The sequence below is a fragment of the Cherax quadricarinatus genome, chromosome 71 (assembly GCF_038502225.1).
Source record: "Cherax quadricarinatus isolate ZL_2023a chromosome 71, ASM3850222v1, whole genome shotgun sequence".
NCBI lineage: Eukaryota > Metazoa > Arthropoda > Malacostraca > Decapoda > Parastacidae > Cherax > Cherax quadricarinatus.
Window position 1 is genome coordinate 14,151,190 of NC_091362.1, and position 26,991 is coordinate 14,178,180.

Genomic DNA, 26,991 nt, shown 5'->3' on the forward strand with positions numbered 1-26,991 from the left:
TCATGACGGAAATGTTAAAAGCAGGGGTGGACATAGTGTTGGAGTGGCTGGTATTTTTGTTTAATAAATGTATGAAAGAAGGGAAGGTACCTAGGGATTGGCAGAGAGCGTGTATAGTCCCTTTATATAAAGGGAAGGGGGACAAAAGAGATTGTAAAAATTATAGAGGAATAAGTTTACTGAGTATACCAGGAAAAGCATATAGTAGGGTTATTATTGAAAGAATCAGAGGTAAGACAGAATGTAGAATTGTGGATGAGCAAGGAGGTTTTAGAGTGGGTAGGGGATGTGTAGACCAAGTGTTTACATTGAAGCATATATGTGAACAGTATTTAAATAAAGGTAGGGAAGCTTTTATTGCATTTATGGATTTAGAAAAGTGATATGATAGAGTGGATAGGGAAGCAATGTGGTAGATGTTGCAATTATATGGAATAGGTAGTAAGTTACTAAATGCTGTAAAGAGTTTTTATGAGGACAGTGAGGCTCAGGTTAGGGTGTGTAGAAGAGAGAGAGACTACTTCCTGGTAAAAGTAGGTCTTAGACAGGGATGTGTAATGTCACCATGGTTGTTTAATATATTTATAGATGGGGTTGTAAAAGAAGTAAATGCTAGGGTGTTTGGGGGAGGGGTGGGATTAAATTATGGGAAATTAAATACAAAATGGGAAGTGACACAGTTACTTTTTGCTGATGATACTGTGCTTATGGGAGATTCTAAAGAAAAATTGCAAAGGTTAGTGGACGAATTTCTGAGTGTGTGTGAAGGTAGAAAGTTGAAAGTGAACATAGAAAAAAGTTAGGTGATGAGAGTATCAAATGATTTAGATAAAGAAAAATTGGATATCAAATTGGGGAAGAGGAGTATGGAAGAAGTAAATGTTTTCAGATATTTGAGAGTTGACGTGTCAGCGGATGGATTTATGAAGGATGAGGTTAATCATAGAATTGATGAAGGAAAAAAGGTGAGTGGTGCATTGAGGTATATGTGGAGTCAAAAAATGTTATACATGGAGGCAAAGGGAATGCATAAAAGTATAGTAGTACCAACACTCTTAAATAGGTGTGAAGCTTGGGCTGTAAATGCTGCAGCGAGGAGGCGGTTGGAGGCAGTGGAGATGTCCTGTCTAAGGGCAATGTGTGGTGTAAATATTATGCAGAAAATTCAGAGTGTGGAAATTAGGAGGTGTAGAGTTAATAAAAGTATTAGCCAGAGGGCTGAACAGGGTTTGTTGAGGTGGTTTGGTCATTTAGAGAGAATGGATCAAAGTAAAATGACATGGAGAGCATATAAATCTGTAGGGAAAGGAAGGTGGGGTAGGGGTCGTCCTCAAAAAGGTTGGAGGGAGGGGGTAAAGGTGGTGTTATGGGCGAGGGGTTCAGACTTCCAGCAAGCGTGCGTGAGCATGTTAGATAGGAGTGAATGGAGACAAATGGTATTTGGGACCTGTCGAGCTGTTGGAGTGTGAGCAGGGTAATATTTAGTGAAGGGATTCAGGGAAACCGGTTATTTTATTTGACCGGACTTGAGTCCTGGAAATGGGAAGTACAATGCCTGCACTCTAAAGGAGGGGTTTGGGATATTGGCAGTTTGGAGGAATATTTTGTGTATTTTTATATGTATATACTTCTAAACTGTTGTATTCTGGGCACCTCTGCAAAAACAGTGATATTGTGTGAGTGAGGTGAATGTGCTGAATGATGATTAAAGTATTTTCTTTTTGGGGATTTTCTTTCTTTTTTGGGTCACCCTGCCTCGGTGGGAAATGGCCGACTTGCTGGAGAAAAAAAAAAATTAGCAACTTAAGAATTATTAATCAAAATGGTTTCAGTTCCCTCTTAATCCTTATAACTCATCCAAAGAGTGACTAGTGACTCTAGAACTTCAGTACTTTTAGAACAAAGAATAAGTAATAAAATATTCAATAATAATGCAGCACTGGTAAACCAATTCAGTAAAAAGCTTAATAGTCAGTGCAGTTATTTGCTGTGAATATGTAGTGCACATGTTTTGTTACTGCAAAATAAATACACTTTATTAGATAATTAGGATGTACATGCGCAAGAAACAATGCAGGATTATCCATATTATTTACAATTTCTTAAATAAACCCTTATGCAACTGATGCAAATTTTCTACTGGGCAAATATCTGGCAAAATGAAAATTGCTGCAGCAGATATAACACGTATTTTGTATATATATACGACGAAACATTGGTCCTGATGGTCACTAGGCACTGCCGTGATTGTTGAAAATTCTTTCATTATTAGCATTATACAGGAGCTAACTGACTTACGATGGGGTTACGTTCCGACAAACCTATCATAAGTTGAATATGAACATGATATACTAAGTAAATAAGTACAGTAAATAACTACTGTCACTCAATAAGTAAATAAATAATTACTACAACTAAAGAGTAAATAAATGAATACAAGTTACGGACTTGCTGCCTTCATGCCGGGTAATTACGTTAAGTTTCATCTCCAAAGTAATTGCTTTTTCACCATTGTAAAGTCAAAATATCATAAGTTGAACAATCATAAATCAAGGAGCACCTGTATGTCTCACTATATAAGTTTAACAATAAGCCCTACCCCAAAGATATCCTCCATTTTCCCTTTCTAGTAGCAGACTCTCTACCCATCATTCTACTTCACTCAAGATATTGTCCTAAAAGAATCTGCTATAAGTCATCTACTCAAGATGTTCAAACAATTGTAGAGCATTTCTCCTTAGTTCTCATCTATGAACTTTTTTTTTATCATTCTGAATATTTCATATTCTCTATTTCTTATTGCTACCTATGTACTTACACAGCATATATTTCTTTGTTAACCCTTTCAGGGCTTCGGCCATACTAGTACGGCTTATGCACCAGGGTTTTTGACGTACTAGTATGCCTAAATTGTAGCGCCCTCAAATCTAATGAGAGAAAGCTGGTAGGCCTACATATGAAAGAATGGGTCTATGTGGTCAGTGTGCGCAGTATAAAAAAAATCCTGCAGCACACAGTGCGTAATGAGAAAAAAAAAACTTTGACCGTGTTTTTGGATTGAAACAGCGACTTTGCACTGTATTTTCGTATGGTATATATTGTTGTATTCTAGTTTTCCTGGTCATATTTTACAGAATGGAAGACATATTACAGAAATTGAGATGATTTTGACTGGTATTACAAAGAAAAGTACCTTGTAATTGAGCTCAAAGTAGCAGAAATGTTCGATTTTTACCAAAGTTCAAAAGTAAACAAATCATGCTAAGCGTCCAATACACGTCAACTGGTGAGTCTAATATTCTTTCACAAGTGCACTGATATTATTTATACTATTTCTACACCAATGCAGTAGTCTGCATAACAGTAAATCTTCTTTTTTGTGAGAATAAAAATTCAAAGTGGACAGCAAAAGAATGTAAGAGGGGCCTGGGGATGTGACTAATGAACAGAGGAAATGTTATTTTAGTGCCAGAAATGTCTTTCTTGTTTATTTTCAACCCTATTCGGAAATTGGCATCTTTTGAAATTTGTGTGAAATTGGCAAAATTGCTAAATTCTGACCACTGTATTGGATAGTTGAAATCGGTAAATGGGTGGTTTCTTGTACTCATTCAATAGAAAAAATGGAGTTCTAGCGAAATAGTTATGATTTTTGTCAACAAGTACACTGGAATTGGCTGAAAATAAAGCTCAAAGTAGGCAAAATCGCCGATGCGTAAACATCATAAAGACCGTTAACTTCGCGAGAGCATAATTCCGTAAGTTTTACATCAAATTTCATACTTTTGGTGTCATTATGATCGGGAAAAGATTCTCTATCGTTTCATAAGAAAAAATAACTTTATTTTTTTGAAATTTGGTCGACCCTAAGAACAAATCTCTGAGAGGGCCTGTCGACCCTGAAAGGGTTAAACAGCCTGAATTTTAGATCCTATGCATTGTACTATTAAAAGTCAATAAAATTAATGAACCACATTTAACTAATTATTAGTGTAAGAATCATCTGAAAAACTGCATAAAAGGGGATTAAAAAAATTGTATTAACCCTTAAACTGTCCAAGCAGATCTATGTTCACATGCATAGTGCTCCAAAAGTAGATCAATGATTTTTTTACATATTTTCAAATACAGTGGACCCCCGACATTCAAAATTAATCCGTTCCTGAGAGCTCATCGAATGTCGAAAATATCGAAAGTCGAATTAATTTTCCCCATAAGAAATAATGGAAATCAAATTAATTTGTGCAAGACACCCAAAAGTATGAAAAAAAAAAATTTTACCACATGAAATATTAAGTTTAATGCAATAGAATAATTACAATAACAATAGATTAATAACAATAGAATAATTGACACTTACCTTTAATGAAGATCTGGTGATGATTGATGGGATGGGAGGAGGGGAGTGTGTGGATGGTGTTAGTGTTCAGAAGGGGAATCCCCTTCCATTAGGACTTGAACTGGCAGCCTCACCATGCCTTACCACACTGTGTATGCCACTACGATTCTTAAATCTTTCAAACCAACCTTTGCTGGCCTTAAATTCACTCACATCACCACTAGTTGCAGGCAATTTCTTTACCAAATCATCATGCACTCCGACACACACACTCCACTTTCGTACTTTGCAATTATCTCTTTCTTCATTTCAATAGTCATTAGCACCTTTTTTCTCGAAGGGTTGGCACTAGAAGCTTTCTTGGGGCCCATGGTTACAAATTTTGCAGAAACAAGCACCAAAAACAGTGATAATATGGATAATATGGAATGTACCAAATGTATCCTTAGATGCGCGCACACTGGCTGGCTTGTAAACACTGGCACACACGGGGCAGTTCAGGCCACACGTGGACACGTCTCGTACGAATTGTATAGAATGTCGGGTTTTCCATCGAATGTCGAGGCGAAAATTTTGCGTTAAAATGCATCGAATGTCGGATTTATTGAATGTCGATGCCATCGAATGTTGGGGGTCCACTGTATATATATAAAAAAAAAAAAAAAAAAAAAAAAAAAAAAAAAAAAAAAAAACATAGATCAAAGTTTTTTTTACACTTTTTCAAATGTAAAAAAAAGAAAAGAAGATCTACTTTTTTTACATACTTTCAAATGTTGAAAAAACGTAGATCTACGTTTGGACAGTTTAAGGGTTAAATATAACACACCTAATTACTGAATTTTTTGAAGTAAAAAATACTACTACATGGTAGGTTTGTGAAGAAGAAATATAAGAGTAACACAGTGAGTTTGAGCATTGCATAGAGAGCCTACAAATGAATATACTTCATAAGAGGACAAGTTGGAAGAGCAATTATGTTTCATTGTCTTACGAGGTATAAAGCATACCCTATTATGCTTTAGATAAGGAAGCCTAGAGGCTTTACCACCAGCCAGCCCCCTGGAATAAGCAATTTCATATACGTACATAAACTGAGATAACTAAAAACTAAATCAAATATAATTTCCTGCAAAGCAGAAACCTTAATAACCATCATCGAGGATTAAATACACATCTTAAGTGATGGTGGTCCAACATTTTCAACACAGACAAAAGCACTTAAGATTCATGAGACAAATGTGATAATTTGATCTCTTAAGAATATAAGGCCATGTAAGACTAGTGGCACTAACCTATGTGAGAGATAACAGAATGTAAGCATTACTACATTATGAAGCCTAGAAGATCTGGCAATAAATCCCTCTCTATGCGTGTCACTAAAAATGGACCAGTGGGCCACATGTGGCCCACTGGTCCGCAGATAGACCAAAATGTTCTAAGTTATAGTCGTCTTTGAAAGATACATACATCTTTAACAAAATTCATAGTTAATATTACTATTAATCTCATGCCAAGTAAAATATAATGAGGCACTGCACTGGATTTTTTCATTATTTTATTATTTTTTTGTATAGACTGTTTAACTAAATGAGTTAAATAAATGCTGACTTTATTTAGCTGTATTTTTTAGGTTAATCAGAAGCAGTTACAGATAATTTTCTTTTTAGGTTAATCAGAAGTGGTTAGAACTTTTGTTTCGGTTAATCAGAAGCAGTTATAACATTTTTAGGTTAATCAGAAGCAGTTATAACTTATTTTTAGGTTAATCAGAAGCAGTTACAGCTTTTATTAGCCGATGAAACTTCAAAGCCAATGTGACATACAACAGTCTAATACACTAGATAATGTTGAAATACAAAAAGAAAACATATTTGAAAGTCAGAAATCTTTCTGCTTTCTCTTGTAAGAAACTGATAAAATAATAATATAGCTGTACCTTCATATACACATATTATACACTCTTAGTCGTTCCATCCCTTTACCTGTTGTCTTTCCTGGGCGACGTCTCCGACCAGCCCCCATCACATCAAAGGCTTGACCAGTATTGATGAGCTGCACTAACTGATCCATGACCTCAGTATTACTCTGGTCATTGGTGACATCGTGAAGCGCTCGTTGTCTCGTGTCTCTTTCAGCACGTTCGGCTTTGTCCCGCTCAGCACGTTCTCGAGCTTCTCGATCCCTCTGACGCTTCTCCTCCTCCTTAACAATTTGTTCTTTGGCTCTCTGTCAAAAATTGTGCAATTAAGTGTGAAATCTTCAGCTCACTATAAACACATCATTAAGGGTTTGATTATTATTATTATTATCATTATCATGGGAAGCGCTAAACCCACAGGCATTGTATAGTGCCTGCCTGAGTAAATAATGGTACCCCCATAAAAGGTGGATGCTTGATGCTATAATAAAATATTCCTTTTTTTAAAAAGAAGGCAATGTCACAAGGAGACAATAAAACAATGCATAAATATATATCCAGTACTATAGCATAAAAGAAACCATATTAAGAGCGAGACAAGTCTGGCCCAGGGCTGGGCTGAGGGAGTAAGAAAACTCTCAAAACCTGTCAAAGGTATGATGAAACAAACCAATTATGACACCTAATATAAATTATATTTGTGTAATCATCAAAGTGTACTTAAAGACCTTGGAATAACCACTACCTGAGAGGAAGAGAAAGAGGAAGAGGCAGCAGCGGTGGAAGAGGAGGAACCAGTGACATGAGCTTAACAGTAAACATATATCCTGAGGCCAAAGGATTAACCAAATATTAAGAACTCACATTGCCTCCACCCAATTTGTAAATGAAATTAAATAAAAATCTTTCTTCTTTCAACAAACTGGCCGTATCCCACCGAGGCAGGGTGGCCCAAAAAAAGAAAAACAAAAGTTTCTCTTTTTAAATTTAGTAATTTATACAGGAGAAGGGGTAACTAGCCCCTTCCTCCCGGCATTTTAGTCGCCTCTTACAACACACATGGCTTACGGAGGAAGACTTCTGTTCCAATTCCCATGGAGATAACAGGAAACAAACAAGAACTAGTAAGAAAATAGAAGAAAACCCAGAGGGGTGTGTATATATAAGCTGGTATATGTATGTGTAGTGTGACCTAAGTGTAAGTAGAAGTAGCAAGACGTACCTGAAATCTTGCATGTTTATGAGACAGACAAAATAAAATATTATTTTTATTTTTTTAATCAACAAGTCAGCCGTCTCCTGCCAAGGCAGGGTGACCCAAAAAGAAAGAAAATCCACAAAAAGAAAATACTTTCAACACTTTCACCTTACTCATACATTATCACTGTCTTTGCAGAGGCACCCAGATACAACAGTTTAAAAGCATATGTAAAGATATATAACATATCCCTCCAAACTGCCAATATCCCAAACCCCTCCTTTCAAGTGCAGGCATTGTACTTCCCATTTCCAGTACTCAAGTCCGACTATATAAAAATAACCGGTTTCCCTGAATCCCTTCACTAAATATTACCCTGCTCACACTCCAACAACTCGTCAGGTCTCAAAAACCATTCGTCTCCATTCGCTCCAATCTAACATGCTCATGCACGCTTGCTGGAAGTCCAAGCCCCTCATCTCCAAAACCTCCTTTATCCCCTCCCTCCAACCTTTTCAAGGATGACCCCTACCCCGTCTTCCTTCCCCTACAGATTCACACGCTCTCCATGTTATTCTACTTTGATCCATTCTCTCTAAATGACCAAACCACCTCAACAACCCCTCTTCAGTCCTCTGACTAATACTTTTATTAGTTCCACACCTTCTCCTAATTTCCACACTCCGAATTCTCTGCATAATATTTACACCACATACTGCCTTAGACAGGACATCTCCACTGCCTCCTTGCTGCAGCATTTACAACCCAAGCTTAACACCCATATAAGAGTGTTGGTACCACAATACTTTCATACATTCCCTTCTTTGCCTCCATAGATAATGTTATGTCTCCATATATACCTCAACGCACCACTCACCTTTTTTTCCTTCATCAATGCTATGGTTAACCTCATCCTTCATAAACCCATCTGCTGACACGTCAACTCCCAAATATCTGAAAGCATTCACTTCTTCCATTCCCCCTCTCTCCATGTGATATCCAATTTTTCTTTATCTAAATCACTTGATACCCTCATCATCTTATTCTTATCTATGTTCATTTTCAACTTTCTACCTTTACACACCCTCCCAAACTCGTCCACTAACCTTTGCAACTTTTCTTTAGAATCTCTCATAACCACACTATCATCAGCAAAAAGTAACTGTGTTAACTCCCATTTTGTATTTGATTCACCATAATTTAATCCCACCCTTCTCCCCAACACCCTAGCATTTACTTCTTTTACAACCCCATCTATAAATATATTAAACAACCATGGTGACATTACACATCCCTGTCTAAGACCTACTTTTACCGGGAAGTAATCTCCCTCTCTTCTACACACTCTAACATGAGCCTCACTATCCTCATAAAAACTCTTTACAGCATTTAGAAACTTACTACCTATTCCATATACTTGCAACATCTGCCACACTGCTCCCCTATCCACTCTATCATATGCCTTTTCTAAATCCATAAATGCAATGAAAACTTCCCTACTTTTATCTAAATACTGTTCACATATATGCTTCAATGTAAACACTTGATCAACACATCCCATACCCACTCGAAAGCCTATTTGCTCATCCGCAATCCTAATCTTTGTCTTACCTCTAATTCTTTCAATAATAACCCTACTATACACTTTTCCTGGTATACTCAGTAAACTTATTCCTCTATAATTTTTAAAACTTCTTTTGTCCCCCTTCCCTTTATATAAAGGACTTATACATGCTCTCTGCCAATCCCTAGGTACCTTCCTCTCTTTCATACATTTATTAAACAAAAATACCAACCACTCCAACACTCTATCTCCCCTGCTTTTAACATTTCTGTCATAATCCCTTCAGTTCTGGCTGCTTTACCCCCTATTTAATGCCTCACACACCTCCCCCACTCACATCCTGCTCTTCTTCACTCCTAAAAGATGTTATACCTCCCTGGCCAGTGATGAAATTACCGCCTCCCTTTCTCCATCGACATTTGAAAGCTCCTCAAAATACTCCCGCCATCTACCCAATACCTCCAGCTCCCCATCTACTAGCTCCCCTACTCTGTTTTTGACTGACAAAATCCATTCATTCAATAGGCTTTCTTAACTTGTTTATCTCACTCCAAAATTTTTTTCTTATTTTCATTAAAATTTCTTGATAGTGCCTCTCCCACTCTATCATCAGCTCTCCTTTGCACTCTCTCACCACTCTCTTCACCTTTCTTCTACTCTCCATATACTCTGCTCTACTTATAACACTTTTGCCTTGTAAAAACCTCTCATAAGCTACCTTTTTCTCTTTTATCACACCCTTTACTTCATCATTCCACCAATCACTCCTCTTTCCTCCTGCACCCACCCTCATATAGCCATGAACTTCTGCCCCACATTCTTATACTGCATTTTTAAAACTATTCCAACCCTCTTCAACCCCCCCACTACTCATACTTGCCAATAGTTGCTTGTATCTCATCCTAACTTCCTGCTCCCTTAGTTTATACACTTTCACCTCTCTCTTACTTGCTGTTGCCATTTTCCTTTTGTCTCATCTACCTCTTACTCTAATTGTAGCTACAACTAAATAATGATCTGATATATCAGTTGCCTCTATAAAGATGTACATCCTGAATCCTACCCATCAACCTTTTATCCACCAATACATAATCTAACAAACTATTTTCATTATGTGCTATATCATACTTTGTATACCTATTTATCCTCTTTTTCGTAAAATATGTATTACTTATTACTAAACCTCTTTCTACACATAGCTTAATTAAAGGCTCCCCATTTTCATTTACCCCTGGCACCCCAAATTTACCTACTACTCCCTCCACAACATTTTTACCTACTTTAATATTGAAATCCCCAACCACAAGTACCCTCACGCTTGGTTCAAAACTCCCCACGCACTCACTCAAAATTTCCCAAAATCTCTCTCTCTATCCTCTACACTTCTCTCTTCTCCAGGTGCATAAATGCTTAGTATAACCCGCTTTTCACATCCAACCATTATTTTACTCCACATAATCCTTGAATTAATACATTTATATTCTCTCTTTTCCTGCCATAGCTTATCCTTCAACACTATTGCTACTCCTTCTTTAGTTCTAACTATTTGAAACCCCTGACCTAATTCCATTTATTTCTCCCCACTGAAACTCTCCCACCCCCTCAGCTTTGTTTCACTTATAGCCATAAAATAAAACAGGAATTTTAAATAACTCTCAAAATAGAAGTAAAATATTGAGCTCTTAACAATTTACCTGGCTTTACTGGGTTAAGCAAAATATTCTGGGGTAACTATCTATACATGGCTGACCTACATGACACCTGTACACTCTAAAGCAGAAAATGAACACGGTGAATGATGATGTGCCCAAATAATCCTCATTCAAAAATGCAAGGCAACTTTAAAAGGCTGCTTATTCAAAGGGAGAACCCAATAGTTAAATATTTATAATTTTATCATGCTAGCTTAGCAAAGAAAAAAACAGCACACTTACTTTGTATAATACAATGAATTCATTGATGTCTCTGAAGAAATCTTCCTGAGCATACTTAGTAACCTCAAAAGTGAATAACTCGGAAACTTCACTGTATTTCTTTTGCATCATTTCAAACTCTGTCTCCAGAAGAGCTATATCTTCTTCTGCTATTCTGTAGAATTCTTCAAACTTTTCTTGGAACCTGCAATTTTGTGGAAATCAGCATCAGTTAATGGTATTTCCTTTAATTAATTTTCATCTTCTCTAATCAGAAAACCTTTACACTATCAACTATAGTCTGCTTAAGTACTGTACTGTGACAGTATTTAGTAATTGCCTGTAATAAAGAATAAAAAAACACAATACCATGACTGGAACAACACAAAAATAACCTGTACATACGAGAAAGAAATGCATGATGACTTTTCAGTCCAACTTAGACCATTAACTCTTTCAGGGTTTCGGACGTACTAGTACGGCTTAAGCGCCAGGGTTTTTGACGTACTAGTACGTCTAAATTCTAGCGCCCTCAAATCTAGTGAGAGAAAGCTGGTAGGCCTATATATGAAAGAATGGGTCTATGTGGTCAGTGAGCGCAGCATAAAAAAAATCCTGCAGCACACAGTGTGTAATGAGAAAAAAAACTTTGACCATGTTTTTGGATTAAAACAGCGACCTTGCACTGCATTTTCATATGGTATTTATTGTTGTATTCTAGTTTTCCTGGTCTCATTTTATAGAATAGAAGACATATTACAGAAATTGAGATGATTTTGACTGGTTTTACAACGAAAAGTACCTTGAAATTGAGCTCAAAGTAGCAGAAATGTTCAATTTTTACCCAAGTTCAAAAGTAAGCAAATCATGCTAAGCGTCCAATACACGTTAACTGGTGAGTCTAATATTCCTTCACAAGTGCGCTGATATTATTTATACCATTTTTACACTAATGCAGTAGTCTGCATAACAGTAAATCTTCTATTTTTTGTGAGAAAAAAAAATTCAAAGTGGAAAGCAAAAGAATGTAAGAGGGACATGACTAATCAACAGAGGAAATGTTATTTTAGTGCCAGGAATGTCTTTCTTGTTTATTCTGGACCCTATTTGTAAATTGGCATCTTTTGAAATTTGTGTGAAATTGGCAAAATTGCTAAATTCTGACCACTGTCTTGGATAGTTGAAATCGGTAAATGGGTGGTTTCTTGTACTCATTCGATAGAAAAAATGGAGTTCTAGCGAAATATTTATGATTTTTGTCGACTAGTTCACTGGAATTGGCCGAAAATAGGGCTCAAAGTGGCAAAATCGCCGATGCATAAGCATCGTCGAGACCGCTAACTTCATGACTTCACGAGAACATAATTCCATATGTTTTCCATCAAATTTCATACATTTGGTGTCATTATGATAGGGAAAAGATTCTCTGTCTTTTCATAAGAAAAAATTATTTTTTTTTTTTGAAATTTGGGTGACCCTGAGAACAAGTCTGGGAGAGGGCCTGGGGACCCTGAAAGGGTTAACTAACACACGAAGATAAGGGAGCCAATATATATATACAACACTAGTAAGTGAGCAAAACTAAGCAGCATGCAGGCCTTTGCTTAGTGGATGGAGGATCAACTCTCCACTATTTATTTTATTTTATTTTATTAACACATCGGCCATTTCCCACCAAGGCAGGGTGACCCGAAAAAGAAGAAACACTTTCATCATCATTCACTCCATTACTGTCCTGCCAGAGGGAGGAGGGTCTTGCTTTCCAGCACTTCACTTTATGGCATTGCACTAATGCAGTGGTTTTCAATTATTCCCATTCTTCATTTTTTCAGACTACCTACAATAAATATATTCACCACTCACTATAAGTTAAGGAAGAAATTATTTTAAGGTAAGTAATGTGTGTAATGTATATGCATTTTTTGGGCCTAGCTCTATTGCTCACTTAATACATGATAGTGTAAACATATTATCAGGCTTTTATATGCATTAGAAAGTGAAAAAAGGCTATGTTTCACTTAACTGAGATTTTTGCTTTACAGCGGTAACCCACAACCTAACTTGCTGTATAAGCGGGCACCTCCTGTACCATCTTTTTGTAATATATTCAGGGGGAAGAACTAAAAACCTTATGGTTATAAAGCACCTGTGAAATGGAATATAATCAGTTTTGGTTCTAAAGGAAGGGCAGCTTCAACCCCTTGGATTAAGAGCCCTTCATTAGCATGAATGCACTTCCCCATGAAGGGACCTCCTGTATACAGAATAAAAGACACAAACCTGTCTTCTGGACTTTGCTTGGTGTGCCGATGAAGATCATTGCCAATATTTTTGATTTCCTTCTTCATTTTAGCAATATTAGCCTTTACAGTATCAACAGTTACACGTTCTGCATCAGCAAAGTGCAAAAGACCATCTTCAAAGTCTGCATTATCTGGTTCTTCGTTAAGCATAGTCTCGGCCAAATAATGCAATAATGTATGTCCTTCTGAATCTTTCGTGTTGGCCAGCTTGGGAAGAAAACTGATGTCAAAGCCTAATGTGTCTGCATTTCTAGATCCTGCATTAAGAACATTGCCAAACTCAAGAATATAATACAAAACTTTTTCAAACTTTTTGGAATTAGTAAGTTCATCAAGAGCTGCTTTTGTATTGACTATGTCTAGTCTTGTTTCTTTGACTAGTGATGGGTACTCAGTTTTGAAAGCCAGATTTTTTAATAATGGCATTAATTTCTTAATCTTTCCAATTTTATGCAGGAATAGCTCTCCTTCAGCTAAATCTTCCTCATTCTCTTCCAAATTGACAACTTTTTTAATGACTTCATGATCAGGTAAGGCAGCAATTAAAGTTTGGAGAGTAGAAGAATCAGAATTACCAGCTGAGTCTACACAGAGAATTGACTCATCACACTGCAATATAGCTAGACTTATATCGTTTAAACTCATGTGCTTGAACTGGCCACGAAGAGCAATAGAAAGATTCTGGTTTGTTTTTTGATCTAGAACTCTTAGCTCCTTATCTTTCTTCACAGGCTTCTCTACTTGGTCTACGTTTTTCTTTTTTAACTGTTTCACTGCAAACTGTTCACCAAGTTCCTTTAATACATCTTGTTTGATTTTAGCATCCTTCTTATTAAGACGAACCCAAAGACTTTTCTCACTCATTTTCGTTGGCGTTAACTTACTCCACTGCAGGCGTTTTGTTTGGGCAGGTGGTGTAACAGTTTTTCTTAATGTCATCCCATATGGAAGGATATTAAGGGCAGGACCTTTCATAACTGGCATACCTGGAGGAGGTGGAGGACCCATACCTGGGGGTGGTGGCGGCGGAGGACCACCCATACCTGGTGGTGGTGGCGGTGGTGGAGGGCCGCCCATGCCTGGTGGTGGAGGGGGTGGAGGGGGGCCACCACCCATACCTGGTGGTGGTGGAGGGGGAGGTGGTCCTCCCATACCTGGTGGTGGCGGTGGTGGAGGTGGGGGCCCACCCATACCAGGTGGTGGTGGTGGAGGTGGTGGTGGAACTCCACCAACCAACTGCTCAAGTCCTGGTACTGTAGGTAATCCACCTTTTTTGGCTGGATCGCTGCCATACTTCATTGCCTCTTCTAAGCGAGATTTTGCAAGTGACAATTCTGCTTCAAGCTTTTGATTTTTGGTAAGTGCTTCTTCTAACTGTATTTGGTATTCTGTTTCAACCTTTGCATTGCTTGTACGAGTTTCTTCTTTAAACTGATCGACAAGTTGATCTACTTTAATTTCAAATCTCTTTGTGGCACGGAAATCAGGATCACATCCATTTCTATGCAAGACAATTTGTGAAACACACTCCTCAATGAGCTTAAAATATGCAGGTCGAACATTTTCATCATCCCTAATAAAAGCTAAATGCTGTAAGATGGAAAGAAAGGGTGTCTCACAATTTGAGTCTTGAACTTGCTGTCGAACAATTTCAAAACACTTGGTTAAGTCCTCCATCTCGTCTACATGTGTGAAAAATCTATCTTGCCAGTCTTCAAAGTCTTCGGATCTGCCCTTATCAAATATCTCAAGTTGCTTTTGTATGTCTGCATGCTCGCTATTTTGCAAAATTTCCAGCAAGTCTTGGAGGCCTGTTCTCATAAATTCATTTCTCAAGTGCAATCTGAAGTCTAAGTTATCATCAGGAACAAAATTGATAAGGGCATTGACAAGACCAAGGCAGCTAAGTCTTAGAGGGTCATTACCCTGCATGCCTAAACCGACAACAATTGGTGTGAATCTATCCTGTTTCTTGAGCTCTCCAACAATTGTAATGGCATCTAGGACTTCTCGATGCCCATCAAGTCCATCCTGCCGCCACAAAGGTAGACAGAAACTTGACATAAGTCGCAGCACTTCCAACATGATTGCTGGCTTGGCTGGATTAAGACTCTGCGCCAAGAGAATGAATCCTTCAGTCTGACGAAAAAACTCCTTAATGCCCGTGACTGTATTGCAAATGACTTTGATGCATTTAATAGTTTCATACTGTACGCTGTCCCAGTGTCTGTTGTTGTTTCCACTGAAATAAAAAATAAAAAGATGTTAAAGAGTTTCAGAAAAATTTTCATAAAAATGATGACACTGAAAAACGGAGTAGTATTAATTACAATATGTAGTTCGTCAAATACAGAGAAGCAGGAAAACCACTGCTATGTACCATATAACAGAAAACAGTATAATACTGTATTTATTTTATTATTTTTATTAACACATCGGCCGATTCCCACCAAGGCAGGGTGGCCCGAAAAAGAAAAACTTTCATCATCATTCACTCCATCACTGTCTTGCCAGAGAGGTGCTTAATATTACAGTTATAGAACTCAAACATTAACACCCCTCCTATTATATACCTATTAAAGCACTTTTAATTAATGTACGTTGTTATTACAGCACTCCAGACAGAATTATAAGTGAATATTATTTTTCTTAGCTTTTTGAACAGATTTACCATGTTGAAATACTGAGGTGTATGTAGATATAAAAAGGACATATCAGTTGGAAAACTTCAGATTCAGGAAGGATATAGGAAAGCACTGGTTTGGTAATAGAGTTGTGGATGAGTGGAACAAACTCCCGAGTACAGTTATTGAGGCTAAAACGTTGTGTAGTTTTAAAAATAGGTTAGATAAATACATGAGTGGGTGTGGGTGGGTGTGAGTTGGACCTGACTAGCTTGTGCTGCTGGGTCTGGTGCCGTGCTCCTTCCTTGAGTGGAGGTGACCAGACTGGGTGGATCATTGGGCTAATCCAGGGGGTGGGGGGGGACATGGACCTGCTCTGCATGGGTCAGTAGGCCTGCTGCAGCATTCCTTCATTCTTATGTTCTTATGTAGATAGATTTATATGTATGATAAATCACAGAATATGTGAAGGAAAGAAAGTTGCAGAATTACTGAGAAATCTATGAAAAGAACAAATCTTGTCAATGAAAACAAAAATATGCAATTGAAATACCATGTCTGAAATAATGTGTGTGGAATGATTATACAGAGAATAAAAAAAAATTAGGATCATACCATCTTCTATGGTATGAAGGTTATAATTCAAAAAGCAAAATAAAAAAAGAAAGGGAAGGTGCTGTTGAGATGACTTGGTCATACAGAAAAAAATCTAGCAAGATGTGTTCATTAACAGAGTGGATAAATCTGAGTGAGTGTAAGGGTTTCCAAGTAACACTACAAAGGGTATAAATGTGGTAGAGATTTAACCCTTCATTGTCGAGAGCCCTGCTCACAAGCTTGCTCTCAGAGCTGAAGAATTTAAAGAAATACTAATAATAATAATAAATTGCTAAATGATACAGAATCTTTTCCTGATGGTAATGACACCAAAAGTATGAAATTTGATGGAAAACTTATGGAATTACGCTTTCATGAAGTTGGCAGTCTTGGCGATATATATGCATCGACGATTTCACCCAATTTGAGCCCTATCTTCGGCCAATTCCATTTTTCCAGTCGACCAAACTCATAGCTATTTCGCTAGAACTCCATTTGTTTTATCGATTGAGTGCAAGAAACTGCCCATTTACTAATTTGAACTACCCAATGAAGTGGTCAGAAATTAGCAATTTGGCCAATTTCACACAAATTTCAAAAGATGCCAATTTCAAAATAGGGTCCAGAATAAACAATGCAGACATTCCTGGTACTAAAATAACATTTTTCTCTGTTAATTTGTCATGTCTTCAGGCCCCTCTTATATTACTCTTGCTTTCCATTTCGAATTTTTAATCACACAAAAAATAGAAGATTTACTGTTATGCAGACTACTGGATTATTGTAATAATTGTATAAATGATGTCAACCCATTCGTGACTGTGTATTAAAATGGCCCTTTGGACACGTACTGGATGGTGATGTTGTTTGTTTACTCTTGAACATCAGCAAAAATCGAATATTTCTGCTACTTTGAGCTCAATTTCAAGGCACTTTTCATCATCAAACCATTCAAAATCATCTCTATTTCTGTAATACATCTTCCATTCTATCAAATGAGATCAAGAAAACGAGAATACAACCATAAATATCATAAAAAAATACACCTCAAAGTCGGTGTTATAAACCAAAAACACAGTCGGAGTTCTTTTTTTTCTCATTATGTACTGCATGCTGCAGGATTTTTTTTATACTGTGCACAGTGACCATGCAGATCCATTCTCTCACATGTAGGTCTACTGGCTTTCTCCCGCTAGATTTGAAGCCTCTAGAATTTTGGCATAATAATACGTAACCAACATTGGCTTGTAGGCCGTACCTATACGTCACCGACAGTGAAAGGGTTAAACACTTAGGGAGAGAGTGAGTGTGTGTATGTGTGAGAGAGTGTGTATGTGTGAGAGAGAGTGTGTATGTGTGAGAGAGTGTGTGTGTGTGTGTGTGTGTGTGTGTGTGTGTGTGTGTGTGTGTGTGTGTGTGTGTGTGTGTGTGTGTGTGTGTGTGTGTACTCACCTATTTGTGGTTGCAGGGGTCGAGTCTTAGCTCCTGGCCCCGCCTCTTCACCAGTTGCTACTGGGACCTCTCTCTCCCCGCTCCATGAGCTTTATCAAACCTCGTCTTAAAACTGTGTATGGTTCCTGCCTCCACTACGTCATTTTCTAGGCTATTCCACTGCCTTACAACTCTATGACTGAAGAAATACTTCCTAATATCTCTCTGACTCATTTATGTCTTCAACTTCCAATTGTGGCCTCTTGTTTCTGTGTCCCCTCCCTGGAACATCCTGTCTTTGCCCACCTTGTCTATTCCACGCAGTATTTTATATGTCGTTATCATGTCTCCCCTGACTCTCCTGTCATCCAGTGTCATCAGGCCGATTTCCCTTAATCTTTCTTCATAGGACATTCCCCATAGCTCTGGAACTAACCTTGTCGCAAACCTTTGTACTTTCTCTAGTTTCTTGACGTGCTTTATCAAGTGCGGGTTCCAAACAGGTGCTGCATACTCCAGTATGGGCCTGACATACACAGTGTACAGTGTCTTGAACGATTCCTTACTAAGGTATCGGAATGCTGTTCTCAGGTTTGCCAGGCGCCCATATGTTGCAGCAGTTATCTGATTGATGTGTGCTTCCAGAGACATGCTCGGTGTTATACTCACCCCAAGATCTTTCTCCTTGAGTGAAGTTTGCAGTCTTTGGCCACCTAGCCTATACTCTGTCTGTGGTCTTCTGTGCCCTTCCCCTATCTTCATGACTTTGCATTTGGCAGGATTAAATTCAAGAAGCCATTTGCTGGACCAGGTGTCCAGTCTGTCCAGGTCTCTTTGAAGTCCTGCCTGGTCCTCATCAGATTTAATTCTCCTCATTAACTTCACATCGTCTGCAAACAGGGACACTTCTGAGTCTAACCCTTCCATCATGTCGTTCACATATACCAAAAATAGCACTGGTCCTAGGACCGACCCCTGTGGGACCCCGCTCGTCACAGGTGCCCACTGTGATACATCATTACGTACCATGACTCGTTGTTGCCTCCCTGTCAGGTATTCTCTGATCCACTGCAGTGCCCTTCCTGTTATATGCGCCTGATGCTCTAGCTTCTGCACTAATCTCTTGTGAGGAACTGTGTCAAAGGCCTTCTTGCAGTCCGAGAAGATGCAATCAACCCACCCCTCTCTCTCGTGTCTTACTTCTGTTATTTTATCATAAAACTCCAGAAGGTTTGTGACACAGGATTTGCCTTCCATGAATCCGTGCTGGTTGGCATTTATACTCTTGTTCCGTTCCAGGTGCTCCACCACTCTCCTCCTGATAATCTTCTCCATAACTTTGAATACTATACACGTCAATGACACAGGTCTATAGTTTAGTGCCTCTTTTCTGTCTCCTTTTTTAAAAATGGGAACTACATTTGCCATCTTCCATACCTCAGGTAGTTGCCCAGTTTCCAGGGACGTGTTGAAGATTGTGGTAAGTGGCACGCACAACATATCTGCTCCCTCTCTAAGGATCCACGGGGAGATGTTGTCTGGTCCCATTGCCTTTGAGGTATCGATGTCCCTTAGCAGTTTCTTCACCTCCTCCTCATCTGTATGTATGTCGTCCAACACTTGTTGGTGTATTCCTTGCTGGTGTCCCCATCTGGTCTGTCCCCCCAGAGTCCTTCCTGTCTCTACTGTAAATACTTCCTTAAATCTCGTGTTGAGCTCCTCGCATACCTCTTGATCGTTTCTTGTGAGTTCTCCACCTTCTTTCCTCAGCCTTATCACCTGGTCCTTGACTGTTGTCTTCCTCCTAATGTGGCTATACAGCAGTTTCGGGTCAGATTTGACTTTCGATGCTATGTCGTTTTCATACTGTCGCTGGGCCTCCCTCCTTATCTGTGCATACTCGTTTCTGGCTCTTCTACTAATCTCCTTGTTTTCCTGGGTCCTATGCCTCCTGTACCTTTTCCATTCTCTGTTGCACTTAGTTTTTGCCTCCCTACACCTTCGGGTAAACCAAGGGCTCATTTTGGTCTTCCTATTATTTCTGTTTCCCTTGGGAACAAACCTTTCCTCTGCCTCCTTGCACTTTGTTGCCACATATTCCATCATCTCATTTACTGATTTTCCTACCATTTCTCTGTCCCACTGAACCTCCTGCAGGAAGTTTCTCATACCTGTGTAGTCCCCCCTTTTATAGTTTGGCCTGTCCCCTTCAGTTCCTGTTACCTTCTCCACTTGTAACTCTACTATATAATCAAAACTCAGAACCACGCGATCGCTAGCTCCAAGGGGCCTCTCGTAAGTGATGTCCTCAATGTCTGAACTGCTCAGGGTGAACACAAGATCCAGTCTTGCTGGCTCATCCTCCCCTCTCTCTCTGGTTGTGTCCCTGACATGTTCATGCATGAGGTTTTCAAGTACCACATCCATCATCTTGGCTCTCCATGTTTCGGGACCCCCATGTGGCTCCAGGTTTTCCCAGTCGATCTCCCTGTGGTTGAAATCGCCCATTACCAGTAACTTTGCTCTGCTCGAGTGAGCTCTTCTTGCCACCTCAGCCAGTGTGTCCACCATCACCCTGTTGTTTTCTTCATACTCCTCTCTTGGCCTCCTGCAGTTCTGTGGTGGGTTATACATCACTCCAATGACTACTTTATGTTCTTCGGACTGAATTGTACCTACAATGTAGTCTCTTTCTCCAATCATGTCCATACCTTCCATTTCCTCAAATCCCCATCGGTGTTTTATGAGCAGGGCAACTCCTCCTCCCCCTCTACTCCTTCTATCTTTCCTCAGGATCTGATATCCCGTTGGGAAGATTGTGTCTGTTATTGTCTCAGCGAGTTTTGTTTCTGTGACTGCTATGATGTCTGATGTGCGTGTGTGTGCACATGTGTGTGTGCATGTGTGTGTGTGCACGTGTGTGCATGTGTGTGCGTGTGTGTGTGTGTGTGTGTGTGTGTGTGTGTGTGTGTGTGTGTGTGTGTGTGTGTGTGTGTGTGTGTGTGTGTGTGTGTGTGTGTGTGTGTGTGTGTGTGTGTGTGTGTGTGTGTGTGTGTGTGTGTGTGTGTGTGTGTGCGTGCGTGCGTGCGTGCGTGCGTGCGTGAGTGCGTGCGTGTGTGTGTGTGTGTGTGTGTGTGTGTGTGTGTGTGTGTGTGTGTGTGTGTGTGTGTGTGTGTGTGCATGCCTGCGTGCATGTGCGTGTGCGCGTGTGTGTGCATGTGTGCGTGCATGTGTGTGTGCATGTGTGTGTGCATGTGTGTGTGCATGTGTGTGTGCATGTTTGTGTTTGTTTTAGATTGGAGTGAATGGAGGCAAATGGACTAAGGGATTTGATGTGATATTGGAGTGTGGTAATATCTATGAAGGGATTCAGCAAAATGGCTAGCCACTTGTGTGTTTTTTGAAAGACAAAAAAGCTATGATACTTTCACTTTGATAGGGGGATGGGGATGTTGCAGTAAAGTGGGTTGACATAAGACATGTGCCCTTCTGAAAAGGCAAGTGAAGTAGAGAGTGGGTGATGGTTAGGTTAGGTTAGGTAAGGTTCGTCAGGAAACAGGACAAATGGGTGATGGTAAATGTGTATTTTTCTTTGGGTGTGTGTTGTGCTGGTAGTTAAGTGATACCAACAATAAAAATTTTTACTCATTTCATTTTGGTACAGTATACTGTAATTTACTTACTGGACTACAAACTAGTCTTATTGACAAATGTAGTACAGTATGTAAATTACAGTATATTGTACCAAAATGAAATTAGTAAAATTTTTATTGCTAGTATCACTTAACTATCAGCACAACATACACACCCAAAGAAAAATACACATTTACCATCATCCACTCTCTACTGCACTTCCCTTTTCAGAAGGACACAAGCATTGAGGTCTTATGTCAACCCACTTTACTGCAACAACCCCATCCCTCTATCAAAGTGAAAGTATTGTAGTGTTTTTGTCTTTCAGATCACACAAGTGGCTAGCCATTTTCCTTAATCCCTTCAGAGGGTTCCCTAGGTAACATTTCACTCTTTTCTGAAACAATTTCTCAAAACATCTCTCTTCTTCTATATCACTGAGAGGAATATTATCCGACAACAGAATACCTCTCCCATAGTTTATATTTTTTTTCTTCGCTCTACAGTACTCACAATGAACCAGTCTTTGTTCTATCTTTCTTTAGTCATTCTGACCCCAGAACAAGTGGGACTCAAACCCATGGCAGGCAAGTACTAGAACTCACAATCATTCTAGTACTACCATGTAACCCTTTAAATTTTGTTAACTTCATAAATTATTTAGTATTTGCAGTTAGCTCTGTTTTTGGCTCACATTCAATGCCTAACCACATGTTATTTTGCAATGTATATTATAAATTTATTAATAATGGGTTCTCCACTGAACAACATTTTAACTGCCTTAATCTTTGCATTACTGAAGCATCTGAAATATATTAGTATAAACTGCTACACCTGTTCCTAATCATGTCTCTTATCAATACATATATTGTTTTCATCAATGCCACAATAATAGGTTTTGAAATCTTGAAAATATCATAGCTCGCTATTTTTCATTTATCATTTCATGGATGCTTCCAACTGAGGCATTTTTCATTCATTACATTCACAATCAATTCTTCTTCTCATCTATACTATACCAACACACCGACTTCAAAATGCCCTATTTTTAAGTAATTTATACAGCAATCAATTATTCCAGGATTTTCATAGGTCCCACCCACAGCAAGGAAGCCAATGCACCCAAGTCAAAATGTCTGATCAATGAAAGAAAACCAATTTACTTTGATATAATACAGAAATGTTAATGTTGCATAATTGATTCTGTTATGAAATGGAGATGTCTCTCTCTGAATGTAACACAGTACAAAAGGGCCCTACTTTACAGTGCTTCATTTTCAGCGTTTCGCTAATGCAGTGGTTTTCAATTATACCTATTCTTCATTTACTCACACTTCTTACAATAAATATATTCACCACTCACTATAAGCTAAGGACAAAAATATTTAAAGGTATGTAGTACAGTGGACCCTCGACCAACGATGGCATTGTTTAACGTTAAATTCAACTAACGATACATGTTAACGCTAACATGTTGCCTCGACTAACGATAAAAAAACTCGACTAACGATATTCGTTCTCGGGTACCAATTAACCCTTTGACTGTCGCAACCCCCAATCCTGAGGTGTCTCCTGGTGTCGCAAAATTTAAAAAAAAAAAAATTATTTTTTCTTGTGAAATGATAGAGAATCTTTTCCCGATTGTAAAGACACCAAAAAAACGAAATTTGATGGAAAACTGACAGAATTACGCTCTCGCGAAGTTAGCAACCTCGGCGATATTTACAAATCGGCGATTTTGCCCACTTTGAGCCCTATTTTCGGCTAATTCCATTAATCCAGTCAACCAAACTCATAGCTATTTCTTCAGAGCTCCATTTTTTCCATCGATTGAGTACAAGAAACTGCCCATTTACCGATTTCAAGTACCCAATAATATGGTCAGAAATTTGCAATTTGGCCAATTTCACGAAAATTAAAAAATATGACAATTTCAAAATAAGGACTAGAATGAACAATGCAGACATTCCTGGCTCTAAAATAACATTTTCTTTGTTCATCAGTCATGTCTCCAGGCCCCTCTGATATTACTCTTGCTTTTTATTTTGAAATTTTATTCAAACAAAAAATAGAAGATTTACTGTTATGCAGACTACTGCAATACTGTAATGATTGTAAAAATTACATCAACCCATTCATGACTGCATATTAGAATGGCTATTTGGACATTTATTGGACAATGACATCATTTGTTTACTTTTGAACATCGGCAAAAATCAAATATTTCCCGTACTTTGTGCTCCATTTCCAGGTTCTTTTAATAGTAAAATTAATCAAAATCACCTCTATTTCTATAATATAGTTTCCATTCTATCAAATGAGACCAAGAAAACAAGAATACAACCACAAATACTATACAAAAATAGACCACAAAGTCGGCATTTTAATTAAAAAAAAAACGGTCGGAGTTTTTTTTTCTCATTATGTACTGCGTGCTCCAGGATTTTTTTATATGGTGCACACTGACCACACAGACCCATTCTCTCACATGTGGGCCTACCAGCTTTCTACTGCCTGGTTTGAAGCCGCTAGAATTTATGAGTATATACATGTATACGTCAAATACGGTACCTCATAAACGTATATATACGGCCGTGACAGTCAAAGGGTTAATATCGTTAGTTGAGGGTCCACTGTATTATGTAAGCCATGCATGTCGCAAAATCCGACTAAAATGCCGGGAGCAAGGGACTAGTAACTCCTTCTCCTGTATATATTACTAAATTTAAAAAGAGAAGCTTTCGTTTTTCTTTTTGGGCCACCCTGCCTTGGTGGGGCATGGCCAGTTTGTTGAAAAAAAAAAGTATTATGTCTAGGTAGTAGGCTGGTAGACAGCAACTGCCCAGGGAGGTACTACCATCCTACCAAGTGAGTGTAAAATGAAAGCCTGTAATTGTTTTACATGATGGTAGGATTGCTGGTGTCCTATTTTCTGTCTCATAAACATGCAAGATTTATGTCTTGCTACTTCTACTTACACTTAGGTCATACTACACATACATGTACAAGTATATATATAGACACCCCTTTGGGTCACCCTGCCTCCCACTGAGGCAGGGTGACCCAAAAAGAAAGAAAATCCCGAAAAAGAAAATACTTTTATCATTCAACACTTTCACCTCACTCACAAATAATCACTGTTTTTGCAGAGGTGCTCAGAACACAACAGTTTAGAAGCATATACGTATAAAGATACACAACATATCCCTCCAAACTGCCAATATCCCGAAACCCCTCCTTTAGAGTGCAGGCATTGTACTTCCCATTTCCAGGACTCAAGTCTGGCTATATAAAAATAGCCGGTTTCCCTGAATCCCTTCATTAAATATTACCCTGCTCACACTCCAACAGATCGTCAGGTCCCAAATACCATTCGTCTCTATTCACTCCTATTGAACACGCTCATGCATACCTGCTGGAAGTCCAAGCCCCTCGCCCACAAAACCTCCCTTACCCCCTCCCTCCCAACCTTTACGAGGACGACCCCTACCCTGCCTGCCTTCCCCTACAGATTTAAATTCTCTCCATGTCATTCTAATTTGATCCATTCTCTCTAAATGACCAAACCACCTCTAACAACCCCTCTTCAGCCCTCTGACTTATACTTTTATTAACTCCACACCTTCTCCTAATTTCCACACTCCGAATTTTCTGCATAATATTTACACTACACATTGCCCTAAGACAGGACATCTCCACTGCCTCCAACTGCCTCCTCGCTGCTGCATTCACAACCCAAGCTTCACACCCAAATAAGAGAGTTGGTACTACTATACTTTCATAAATTCCCTTCTTTCCCTCCATAGATAATGTTTTTTGTCTCCATATATACCTCAACACACCACTCACCTTTTTTCCTTCATCAATTCTATGATTAACCTCATCTTTCATAAATCCATCTGCCGACACGTCAACCCAAGTATCTGAAAACATTCACTTCTTCCATACTCCTCCTCCCCAATTTGATATCTAATTTTTCTTTATCTAAATCATTTGATACCCTCATCGCCTTACTCTTTTATATGTTCATTTTCAACTTTCTACCTTTACTCACCCTCCCAAACTCATCCCCTAATCTTTGCAATTTTTCTTTAGAATCTCCCATAAGCACAGTATCATCAGCAAAAAGCAACTGTGTCAATTCCCATTTTGTATTTGATTCCCCATAATTTAATCCCAACCCTCTCCCGAACAACCTAGCCTTTACTTCTTTTACACCCCCATCTATAAATATATTAAACAACGATGGTGACATTACACATCCCTGTCTAAGACCTACTTTTACCGGGAAGTAGTCTCCCTCTCTTCTACACACCCTAACCTGAGCCTCACTGTGTTCATAAAAACTCTTTACAGCATTTAATAACTTACCACCTATTCCATATACTTGCAACATCTGCCACATTGCTCCCCTATCCACTTTATCATATGCCTTTTCTAAATCCATAAATACAATAAAAACTTCCCTACCTTTATCTAAATACTGTTCACATATATGCTTCAATGTAAACACTTGATCTACACATCCCCTACCCATTCTGAAACCTCCTTGCTCATCTGCAATCCTACATTCTGTCTTACCTCTTAATTCTTTCAATAATAACCCTACCATACACTTTTCCTGGTATACTCAGTAAACTTAATCCTCTATAATTTTTACAATCTCTTTTGTCCCCCTTCCCTTTATATAAAGGGACTATACATGCTCTTCGCCAATCCCTAGGTACCTTCCCCTCTTTCATACATTTATTAAACAAAAATACCAACCACTCCAACACTATATCCCCCCTGCTTTTAACATTTCCATCATGATCCCGTCAGTTCCAGCTGCTTTACCACCTTTCATTCTACGTAATGCCTCACGCACCTTCCCCACACTCACATCTTGTTCTTCTTCACTCTTGTTTATTTCCTCTCATCTCCCTGGGGAAGTGAAACAGAATTCTTCCTCCGTAAGCCATGCTTGTTGTAAGAGACGACTAAAATGCCAGGAGCAAGCTGCTAGTAACCCCTTCTCCTGTATAAATTACTAAATTTAAAAAGAGAAACTTTTGTTTTTCTTTTTGGGCCTCCCTGCCTTGGTGGGATATGGCTGGTTTGTTGAAAAAAAAAAGTATTATGTGTACTGTATATGCTTTATTTTAGGCCTAGCTCTGTTGTTATCAGGCTTTTATGTACATCTGAAAGTAAAAAAAGGCTATGATTCACTTTACAATGGTAGCTCAGAACTTAACCTATTGTATAAGCAAGGCCTTCCTATATGTGCAAATCAGGCCCCTCATGCCAAATGTATTAAACTCAGTCAAGACATCAACACTTAATTCTACATGTTAAGAATCTTCAATAAATTTGCAAATTTCACTAATCATGCACAGTGAATGTATATCATACAGAATTAATGACAGAAATGGAGAATAATAGAAAATTCACAAAAAGGAAACCCATAATGAGAGGGGAAACTAACATGAACA

General features: G+C 38.6%; 1 protein-coding gene across 4 annotated transcripts in view; it reads right to left on the reverse strand.

Moving 5' to 3' along the window:
• dia (diaphanous related formin 1) overlaps positions 1-26,991 on the reverse strand; it is a 77,961-nt gene that overhangs the window by 20,235 nt on the left and 30,735 nt on the right. For all 4 annotated transcript variants that reach the window (XM_053793418.2, XM_070100048.1, XM_070100047.1 and 1 more), the window contains 3 exons: positions 13,213-15,477; positions 10,954-11,137; positions 6,322-6,565 (listed from right to left, as the gene is read on the reverse strand). In XM_053793418.2, the coding sequence (XP_053649393.1) occupies positions 6,322-6,565; positions 10,954-11,137; positions 13,213-15,477 (2,693 nt within the window). The remainder of the gene's footprint in view (positions 1-6,321; positions 6,566-10,953; positions 11,138-13,212; positions 15,478-26,991) is intronic.